Source organism: Triticum dicoccoides, chromosome 4A, assembly GCF_002162155.2.
Source record: "Triticum dicoccoides isolate Atlit2015 ecotype Zavitan chromosome 4A, WEW_v2.0, whole genome shotgun sequence".
NCBI lineage: Eukaryota > Viridiplantae > Streptophyta > Magnoliopsida > Poales > Poaceae > Triticum > Triticum dicoccoides.
The window spans coordinates 139,079,804-139,090,527 of NC_041386.1; the positions used below are offsets into that span (position 1 = coordinate 139,079,804).

Sequence of the window (10,724 nt, forward strand, 5' to 3'; positions counted from 1 at the left end):
TCATGAGCTCTTTCCGGGTGAAGAGTTTCAGGCTCCCAATTGGATTCGCCATGAGCCCATTAAGCTGCGCCAGAAGAACAAGTGGGCTAACACCACTACCTGGGCTGAGGCAGAAGCTGCCCACATGGATGTTGATGATGATGAGATTGAGGAGGAGGAGGCATGGGACAATTATGAGGGGTATGCACCTCCCTCTGCTGAGCCATCTTGGGCTAAGAAGCTCAAGGTCAAGGTGAAGGCTTTGTTCTGCATGCAGGCCAAGGGGCAGTACCAGACTCATGTTGCTCAGAAGGAGAGTTGCCAGCGTGAAAAGTGGATTTTGAGGAAGCTTGGCGAGCACGTCTCGAGCGGGTCGGAGAAGAACATCACTCCTGAGGTTGCCTGGGTGACGAAGGAAGGCTATCAGTGGGCTGAGTCAGATGAGGAGTCCATTCCTGCTGCTGAGACAGATGAGGACACTGTTGGGTGATCACTTCAGTGGGAGCTACCACCTGTGTCTTAGGTGTCCTCTCTGCCTTTTTGGTGTCTCGATGCCAAAGGGGGAGAGAGAGTAGGACTTGCGAGTATTTTGTCTCCTTGCATTCGTTTTGTTGAACCTTCGTTGCTTTGGTTTGTGTTATTTGCGTGTGAGACCAGGAGACTTATTATATCATATGGTGTGAGACATATGCCTTCTATCCTATCCTTTTATTGTCTAGTATGTTTATTAGCTTGTGAGCTTATTTTGTCTTGTGCCCTACATCATGCTCACTTACTATGCCTTGCTTCCATGCTTAGTGTCACTTATATTGTTGCAAGGATTGCCTTGTCTATGAAATAAAGGGGGAGTGTTGATCCCAGTGTGTGTGTTGTGCAGTCCAAAGCATATCTATAGAATGCACACATCTAGGGGGAGCCTGTCTATATTTTATAGATTTTGGTTTGCTTATGTTCCTTTTTATATCTCTATGTGCAAATCCCGTATTGTCATCAATCCACCAAAAGGGGGGAGATTGTAAGGGCACATTTCTCCCTATGTGGTTTTGGTGATTGATGACAGTGCAGTTGCGGACTAATCGTGTGCATTGAGCATTTCAGATATCTCATGTCTAGGCACAAGACGATTCGGTGCCCCTTGGATCCTATCGAACACAACGGTTCTATATGTTTCTTTTCAGTGGATTTGAGTCGTAGGAAAGCCGTACTATTAAGAGGGTGTCTGCTCTAGAAAGCTTAGGGCGGAATCAACACGTACACATTTGTTCCTTTGCACCACCTTTCCTTCACTTCGATGGAGCACCTTACGTTTATCCATGTCTCTGCGATATGAAGGCTGCCAAATGCTAAAGACTCTGTGCCCTGTGGTACTACTACTCAAGGGAGCAGTAGTACCGCAGAGGCGCGCGGTAGTACCGCTAAGTCGAGGGGTAGTACCGTGTCCAGTGGTAGTACCGCTCCTGGCGAGCAGTACTACCGCTGCCTCTAGCCCTGACGATGAAGCATGCGGAAGTAGGCGCGAATATAATTTTTTACTTCCGCTCCTACGCGGTAGTACCTCTCCCTGTGAGCGGGAGTACTGTGCCGGATTTCTGCATGACTCCAAACTCTGTGGTAGTAGTTACGGAAGTAATTTATTTATTCTGTGCACTTCCAGCGCCAGTTGAGCCCTGCCCTATGGTAGTACCGTGGGGGCACGCAGTAGTACCGCTCCGGCGGTTCTACCGCTCGTTGCCATGTGCAACAGGCCCTCGTCTGGTATCTACCGCGCAAGCGGTAGTACCACTCACTATAGCAGTAGTACCGCAACCCTTTGCGGTAGTACCACGGCTGTGTGCAATAGTACCACCCCGCGCTGGCTGAGTAAGGGGATAACGATTGGATCTTTTACCCCACTATATAAAGGGGGTCTTCTTCCCCAAGAAGACCACCTCTTCTCTCCCCAAGCTCCATTGTTGCTCAAAGCTTCATTTTCGCCCGATCTCTCTCCCTACCCAATCAAACTTGTTGATTCTCTAGGGATTGGTTGAGAAGGCCCCGGTCTACACTTCCACCAAGAGAAATTTGATTCCCCCACTAATCCCTTGCGGATCTTGTTACTCTTAGGTGTTTGAGCACCCTAGACGGTTGAGGTCATCACGGAGCCATATTCCATTGTGGTGAAGCTTCATGGTGTCGTTGGGAGCCTCCAATTAAGTTGTGGAGATAGCCCCAACCTTGTTTGTAAATTTTAGGTCGCCGCCTTCAAGGGCACCAATAGTGGAATCACGGCATCTCGCATTGTGTGAGGGCGTGAGGAGAATATGGTGGCCCTAGTGGCTTCTTGGGGAGCATTGTGCCTCCACACCGCTCCAACGGAGACGTACTTCCTCTCAAAGGGAAGGAACTTCGGTAACACATCCTCATCTTCACCGGTTCCACCCTTGGTTATCTCTTACCTTTACTTGTGCAAACTTATGTTGTGTTGTATCCCTTACTTGCTTGTGTGCTTGTTGTTGTTGCATCATATAGGTTGCTCACCTAGTTGCATATCTAGACAACCTATTTTGATGCTAAGTTTAATTTGGTAAAGAAAAGCTAAAAGTTGTTAGTTGCCTATTCACCCCCTCTAGTCAACCATATCGATCCTTTCACTTAGCCCCACGGCGTCCTCCGGCGGCGGCGGAGGGAGAGGAGGAGGGAGTTAACTTCCAGCAAACTGTATCTGCCTGATTTGATAGTTGAACGTCCATGAACCTCCGGACCAGATACAACCAAGCATCCCAGCCTTCTCCTACCGAGGATCTCCTAAAGTGGATATTAAGCGGTATCGGGTTTAATACCGTGGCAACATCATTTGCCTTAAAGAACAAAATGCTATCATTGGTATACATAAGTGGTTACAAGGAACCGCGGGGCAAGTTGAATGCGTGCAACATCGTCACTATCACCTCTCCCCTTAAGAAGGTAAGACGACCCTTTGGCAGCAAGTAGAAATAAATACAGTGAGATAGGATCACCCTGCCAGATACCTCTAGTTGGCTTAAATTCTTCAACTTTTCCTTCATTGAACAACACTCGAAGAGGCACCGACGAAACACATCTCATCACCCCTTGTACCCAAGATTTGCTCAAACCCAACTCGAGTATAACTTTTTCCTGCAAATATTTCCACTCCACGTGGTCATAGAGACATAGACTTTCATCATGTCAAGCTTCAAGCAACGCATGCTATTTTCTTCCCTCTTAACTTTCATGAAGTGCAAACATTCATATACAGTAAATACATTGTTAGTAATGAGCATGTCTAGGACAAAATCAGTTTTCTGGAAAGAAATGATCTCCGAAAGGACGAGTTTTGATCGGTTAGCTAGCACTTTAGAGACAATTTTATACATCACATTGTAAAGCTAATGGAGGGTACAAAAGTGCCGGGTTTGATACCTTAGGGGTGATAACAATGAACATTTTATTGAACTCCTCCGGAGTTTCCTCTCCATAAGGAATCTACAATAGAACTCCAATTACCTCCTCACGGCAAAGTTCTCATTTTTCTAAAAGAAATGAGCCGGCAAGCCATCTGGTTCCGACGCGTTAGTTGAGAACATATGGAACAGAGCATGCTTGACATCAAGTTCAGTATAGACACCACACAAAGCTAAAGCTTAGTTTATCTCGGTTGTATCTTTACAAGGCACATGTGAGAGAACCTCCTCAATTCCAATAGTTCCTTTATAGACACAAACATATTTTTATAGAAATTTGTAGTCATAGGTGCAAGCTCTTGATGATCCTCACTAAACAAGCCATCCGGCCGAGCTAGCCTATCAATTTGGTTCTTCTTCTTTCGAGAGGTGGCCTTCTTACGAAGGCTTTATTGTTGTCCCTTTTTGCCAACCACTGAAAACGAGCAAGTTGTTGTGACTTCTTTTTTAGGCAAACCACATTTTCTTTTGAAGGTGTGGATAGAAGCCACATTTTTTTGGAGCGGTGGATTTGTTTTGTTTGAGAAACAGATAAAAGCCACATACTTTTTTGAGGGATAATAAAAGCCACATAACACATTCTTTAACAATCCCATCTTCATTGAAAAGCCAGCCTAACAAGGGCAACCCCGGAAGATAAAAGGCCGCGCTCATTTAAGCTGGGCTAGGCTGATACACCAAAGTAAATGCGGCCCGGCCACTACACGACCTCCCGTCGGCCCAGTCCACACGGGCTAGGGTTTTATAAGAGCGCTCTCCGCGAGACTCCCACGCCTCCTCCCAAACCCTAGCGCCGGCGCCTCCACTTCTCTGCTCCCTCGTCTCCTCTCGCGCAGGTATCTTATCTCCCTCTCCCCCTCCCTCCCTCCGCCGCCACCCCCCCTTTCCTGCTCGTTGCTGATCCGTGTGCACTCTGCGAATCCAACCCTTGCGTCTGCAGGGCCCGGCGAAAGGGAAGCAAGATGTACACCGCCAGGAAGAAGATCCAGAAGGACAAGGGCGTCGAGCCCTCCGAGTTCGAGGACACCGTCGCGCAGGTGAGCGGCCCTCCCGCGTCCCTCCTCTCCGGCTTCTTTTGGCCATTCCTTTGTTTTCCCCGAACCGCTCTTCGTTTGGATCTGTCAAGGTCTGACATGCCTGTGGTGGTTAATATCTTGCAGGCTTTCTTTGACCTGGAGAACGGCAACCAGGAGCTCAAGAGCGACCTCAAGGACCTGTACATCAACACTGCAATGTAAGTCGCCGTTTGCTACATCTAAGACCCTCCTGATCTATTTGTCGGGCCGATTTATTTGGTAGTGGTGGACGCGTTCTGATACGGTCGCGCTTTGTTTGCAGCCAGATGGATGTTGTTGGGAACAGGAAGGCCGTGGTGATCCATGTGCCATACCGTCTGCGCAAGCCCTTCAGGAAGATCCATGTCAGGCTCGTCAGGGAGCTCGAGAAGAAGTTTAGCGGCAAGGTGAATTGCTTATAGTTGTTTGCTTTGTTGTGCTTCGCTTTATCAGTTCCTGTCTAAACGCATGTTTAAGTTGCTACACAATTGTTGTAATTTGTAAATAGTGTCTTGCAGTAGCAGTGCTGAACAATTAGATATGTTATTGTAAGAAGCCGACTGAGTATACTAGAATCTATTATATCCATTTTAGGATGTGAATGTCAAAATTCATGGTACCCCAGAGCATAATACATGACAACATCATTAGTGTATGAAGTTGGTTAAGACAAATGTATCAGCTCAAGGTGGCATCCATGAGCCTGTTTGCCTCAAGTTTTTCCCTTGGTTGCATTTAAATGAAAGCAAATTGCTCAATAGGTATCCATTGTTGGCATCTATAATAAGCTAATTGCAGTGTTCAAGCTGGAGTTCTGCTATTCTGATTTTCATGCTTGTACTGTAAATCTTTGCCTCCAAGCTTATTGGCTACACTTGGAACTCCTTGCACTTTGTCCCAGATCATCACTGTAAAAACTGTAACATGTTGTTTAGCTGCAGGAGTTTAAACATGTTTAAACTCCGAAATGATGTTGATAAAAATTGAAACAATGGAATTTGATAAATGTGCTTCACTTGTACAGGATGTTGTCTTTGTTGCAACAAGAAGGATCGTGAGGCCACCCAAGAAGGGTTCTGCTGTTCAGCGCCCTCGCACCAGGACCCTGACAGCTGTTCATGATGGTATCTTGGAGGATGTTGTGTACCCAGCTGAGATTGTGGGGAAGCGTGTCAGGTACCGTTTGGATGGTGCCAAGGTCATCAAGGTAGTCTTTTGAACTTTTCAGTTTATTGATCATCATGTAAATACCCTGTGAGAAGTTGAAACATGCATATACTCATTTGGTGGCTGCAGTTGTAGTGCTACAACTGGTACTGTTTGATATGATGCTTGTTTAGCAACTTCTTACATTAGTCTGGCAGCACCTTGCCCTCAGCACTCTGCTTGCGCTTAGCACTCTGCTTGATTGGCAAGCAATTCTAGTGCTGATCTTATTCTTGGTGTTCTTTCAGATCTACTTGGACCCGAAGGAGCGCAACAACACTGAGTACAAGCTGGAGACCTTCTCTGCAGTCTACCGCAGGCTTTGTGGGAAAGACGTTGTCTTTGAGTACCCTGTGACTGAAACTGCCTGAAGATCCATGCCTTGAATGTCCTCCATTTTCATATCTTTCTGATCCAAATGTTTTGGTCGAGGTCTCAGTTAGTTGTGCTATCAATGTATTCCAGAAACATAGTTTTGTTAACGATCTGGGGTTAGGAAGTTTGATGGAGATGGCAATGAACGTGAACAATGTTAAAGTTTTGAGCATTTAAATTATGAACCTCTGCTCGTTTATCTTGTTGCACTTGATTGTCATTTCTAATTGTTCAACATCTCTGCCTAGTCACTGCAATTCCCTATTGCATATCGAATCGTTTGCCTGTTATGTCATATGTTTGTGCTCTTCTCTCTAGTAAGTGTTTTGATGTTTAACTTACAATCCGATCAACATGATGTAATATCTCTAGCTAATTGCTTTGATTAATATAAGACATGCCCACCAAAATTGTATGGGATAATGGAGATGTTGCAGCAGCACCACAGCTGTCTACAACTCGTTGCAATTGCAACATGATTGTTAGCCCCTTGCATCCTTGCTGTGTGGGCAATGCTGGAGTGGGAGGGGCTGCAGCAACAGAGGCGGTCAGTGATAGTCAGGGACAGCGTGGACGATGTGTGGTTGCCCTGGGAGGTCGCCGACGACTGCCGAGATGGAGAGGAGGGCCGGGGGACACGTGGGGTTTTGACTAATGCGAGACTGGAAAGGAAGAGGGTGGCGACGGTGCGATGAGAGTGAGGCATGTCGGCTGAGTGCTTCTTGTTGGCAGTGGCGACGGTGCGTTTGGTGCCGTGTGCATGCACGAGGGCTGTTTGGTGCGTGTGCATGCACGAGGGCTGTCGGCGGCTGATCGGGCTGAGGCCGGAGGTAGAAGACCCGAAGGATATCTTGATCTGCAACAAACCCCCCATTTCGCTCATGCCTTGCAACAAGGGCGGCGTTGCAAACCAATGTATGGGGTTGCTACGTGGCGCATGATCAAAATTTGACCGGATGGTCATGGAGGCGATTGACGCGAGCCGGGTGAGGCCAGCCGTTTCTGAAACTAAATTCATATTTTATATGCTATCAAAATTATATGTTTATGAACTTTATTTGAATGTAAATTTAGTGATATGCTCTAGATGTACAATGCATTTCACCCCATAAACCTGATTGGAGAGTATGATAAACTTAACTGGATGAGTACTATTTTCATTTGTAAACAGGGGAGTACATTGACAAGAAAGAGGTGGGTGTCTATTATATTTATCGAAGAAAGCAATATTTAGTATGATAACTAAATACAAAATGACTTGTAAAAGGCAAAAGTACACCGAAAACAATATTGAACAAGCATTAAGGTTGTCCCGACAAGATTTAGTAACCCTGCATGACAAATCTTAGAAATCTGGCAATGAATACCCCTACTGGCCCTTCGTGGGTGACTGGGTGTGGATCGGACGTCGTCAAGATATGGAGTTGGCCCTTCGTCGGCACAGATCGGCCAGGGGATCTAAGTCAAAATAAGGACCTCGGGCAGGAAAGAGGAAGAAGGCCGTTTCTACATCATCAGGGAGTGACCGTGTTGGTTGTTTCTGTTTAGCGCAATGTGGGGCTTATCTCAGCCAGCCTTGCGTTTTGTTTGCGTTCAGCTGATGGTAAATTCATTGTCGAGAGACATGAATGAACTTAGAATGGGAGGTCAAACAGTGAACCATGGGGATGAAATTACTGATACAACTCAGAACTATAACTGAAATTTCATTCTGGTCCTCACAATATAGAGGGCAAGCTTAACCGCCGAGAAACCTAGCTCTAGCCAATGAAACATAATTGGACAACACTATCTATGTTCTTCACAAATGACAGGAAATTGCCAGACCCTGTGGTGCTCTCGTGCCCTGGTAGTACAGTTAGGAGTGTTGCTTAAATCTAAGCAGCCCCCCTTGCTTTATTATTTGCCCTTATAATATTGGCGATTCATGTCTCATGCGCCAATGTTCTCGATGCTGGCACCTTTGTTGATCCGTTTAATGATTCCTGCTATAACCTGGTTTATGCCAGACGAGCAAAAATAAATAAAAAACTAAAGATCATCACAGACTCTGAAGAATTGTTATCCAGTCAGAAATTATTATGAACCTATCTTTACCTTTCCAGGTCCGAGTTCATAGCTCTTCTCAAGGCCTCTACCCAAAAGAGTTGTCACAGTAGTCTCCCATTGCACAGGAGAGGTTACCTGTTTCTCCACTCAGTTAGTCACACACAAGTCATTGTATAATAGGTGCGACACGAATTCAAGTATAGTCTAGATCCAATACCTGTTGTGCCAAAATCTTCTTGATTGTCTCAGGATCGGAGTGGGGCTGTGCATCAACATTGGAGATTACTGGGATTCTCGGTGATCTAATCTCTGTAGCAGCCAATGCAGACTCCAATCTCGAGACAGCGGGTTGCATGAAGCTTGTGTGGAAAGCACCAGCAACAGCTAGGCGAACCTGGCAAGACAATTGTCAACATCATATACAAACCTTTGATTATATGCTATGCAACAGAGGAAACGGTTTTCAACAATGCCTCTTAGATTGACAGCAACAAGGCAGTCACTTTTCCTAATCCCCCACGACAAGTCACAGGATCAAGTTACATATTAGTATACAGTTACCCCCTCTGTAAACAGTATACACCATGTTAGAATGCATGTAGTGAATTTTTCTTAGCCTTCACCACCAATACAAACAAAAGCTTTATAAATTGATCACAGGAAAATGGTACGACCATCAGACATTTCACCAATTGTACTCTTGCAATATTATTCTATTATCAGTACTATGGTCTGTTGTCTGACATATTCCCACCAAAATTTATAGTCAAAGTTGCGTAACAACGAAGATGTACAAAATGGTTTATGTTTTTGACCAAGGGAGCACTATTCAGTATAATGACCTTGCGCAGTTTCAGTTTTCAAAACCACTATAAATTACGATAACCAGGTTTCACACTTTATTGTAGGTATATACCAAATGTTTACATACATGGACCATTGTCGAGAAATTGGATGCATGGGAACACTAACCGTCATTCTGGCCTTAAAAGACTTTGCTTTGGCTTCAACTGCTTCAATACCCTTCACACCACCAGAAACTGCATAGTTACCCTGCAACAAGGTATTACCATGCTAAGACCTTAGCAAGCCTCAGTAGGAAACAAATAACCTCAGAGTCAGGAATGACTTACAGGACAGAGAAAATTTGCTATTTGAACTCTTTCCTTTTCATCCACATCCTCATTTGCAGCATCGCATAATTGTTGCACCTTTTCTGAATCTAGACCAATGACACTAACCATCGCACTATTGGCAGCGTCTGAGGCATCCTACAAAGATAAAGACCATGAGCAATCTATTTGGAAAGTCAGAAACTCAAAGCACACATATCTTATTGGCACTAACCTGCATGGCTTCTCCTCTAAGCTTGACAAGCTTCAGACCATCCTCAAAGCTGCATGTTGAAAACTGCTTAAGCATACATACTTGACACACTGAAAAAACTAAGCTATGGGGCTATTAATTTGACCATCTTGTCACAGGTATAGCAGATTGAAGATGATGTTCACCAGGATTGAATTTAACATATACTCTGAGTTATCTTCATTCTGATCATGAATTTAAATGCTTATATTTAAAACAGCAAATGCATGATTTCACTAATGGAACAAGGGCAATACCTAAAGGCACCAGCAAATGCAAGCGCGGTATATTCTCCCAAGCTGAGACCACATGTGACATCTACGGAGTTAATTACAGATTGGCCTTCTTCACGTGCGCGCAACACTTCTACAGCTGCAAGGCTGGTAACGTATATAGCTGGCTGCAAAATGGTTTTGTTCGACAATCAGTATACAGCTCTAACTGGCAAGATCAGGAACTGTATCTGAACCAAATCATCCTTCACAATCAAATGTATGCAGCATAGCTGAGAAAAATAAAATGCAAAACAATCTTGTGGGTTCCCTTTTGAAGCAACATGGCAGGCTACAAAGCATGGATGTTGGTACAAAAAATACTTAGCTAGCACTGTAACTGACTAACCAGATTTAGCACTTAATAGGTATTCATGGCTGAAAACTATATTGCCCTGAATGACTATTAAGGAGATATGTTTCAGTTGCTAACAGTAAGCAGCAGCGAAGGGTAGACACCTAAGGATACTACTTGCACGGATATGAAAACGAATAATGTAAAATACAGTGGGAGCGAAGAGTGAAATTCAGAAACCTGACTGATCACTGTTGAGTTCAGCTTTTCTTTTGGTCCATCGATGCAAAGATTCAGCAAGTCATAGCTACATTGAAAATTAAACAAGCATGAGCATCGCCGTTTTTCCCTTTGGAATTGTTATGGACACTTGTTAACTTTAAAGCGTAAGTTTGCTAGGGGGAGCAAACAGGTAAATCGTATCGGAGGTTTGTAGATACCCAAGTATATCATTTGCCTTATCAAATAGTTCTGCAGCTGCTCGAACATTAAGAGCTTCTTTACCCATTCCAACAGCCTGAGCACCCTGAGAGAAAAAGAAAGCATAAACACACATAAATGAGGCAGCACACACGATGCACATGTAAATGTATCATTGTAATTAAAATAATCTCCTAGGAGAACCTAATAATCACAAGCTAATCTCTCAAGGCCAAAATATGATCCA

General features: G+C 44.6%; 2 protein-coding genes across 2 annotated transcripts in view; one reads left to right on the top strand and one right to left on the bottom strand.

Moving 5' to 3' along the window:
* The first annotated feature begins 4,132 nt into the window (after positions 1-4,132).
* Positions 4,133-6,285, top strand: LOC119285434 (40S ribosomal protein S7). Its single transcript, XM_037564705.1, has 6 exons — positions 4,133-4,276; positions 4,381-4,477; positions 4,601-4,674; positions 4,779-4,902; positions 5,520-5,702; positions 5,950-6,285. The coding sequence occupies exons 2-6, from the start codon at positions 4,403-4,405 to the stop codon at positions 6,070-6,072; spliced, it is 579 nt and encodes a 192-aa protein (XP_037420602.1). The 5' UTR covers positions 4,133-4,276; positions 4,381-4,402; the 3' UTR covers positions 6,073-6,285.
* A 1,420-nt stretch (positions 6,286-7,705) lies between these two features.
* LOC119285435 (malonyl CoA-acyl carrier protein transacylase-like) overlaps positions 7,706-10,724 on the bottom strand; it is a 4,110-nt gene continuing 1,091 nt past the window's right edge. Inside the window, exons 2-10 of the mRNA XM_037564706.1 lie at positions 10,498-10,583; positions 10,298-10,364; positions 9,748-9,890; positions 9,473-9,521; positions 9,259-9,396; positions 9,098-9,178; positions 8,343-8,519; positions 8,174-8,260; positions 7,706-8,071 (exon numbers count right to left, since the gene is read on the bottom strand). Coding sequence (XP_037420603.1) covers positions 8,009-8,071; positions 8,174-8,260; positions 8,343-8,519; positions 9,098-9,178; positions 9,259-9,396; positions 9,473-9,521; positions 9,748-9,890; positions 10,298-10,364; positions 10,498-10,583 — 891 coding nt within the window. The 3' untranslated portion in view covers positions 7,706-8,008. The remainder of the gene's footprint in view (positions 8,072-8,173; positions 8,261-8,342; positions 8,520-9,097; positions 9,179-9,258; positions 9,397-9,472; positions 9,522-9,747; positions 9,891-10,297; positions 10,365-10,497; positions 10,584-10,724) is intronic.

What these genes read in the sequence shown, in the direction of transcription:
- LOC119285434 (XM_037564705.1), top strand. Translation starts at nt 4,403, where the DNA reads ATGTACACCGCCAGGAAGAAGATCCAGAAGGACAAGGGCGTCGAGCCC. An exon ending in AGAAGAAGTTTAGCGGCAAG is followed by an intron (nt 4,903 to 5,519) that starts GTGAATTGCTTA and finishes TCACTTGTACAG; the next exon opens with GATGTTGTCTTTGTTGCAAC. An exon ending in ATGGTGCCAAGGTCATCAAG is followed by an intron (nt 5,703 to 5,949) that starts GTAGTCTTTTGA and finishes GTGTTCTTTCAG; the next exon opens with ATCTACTTGGACCCGAAGGA.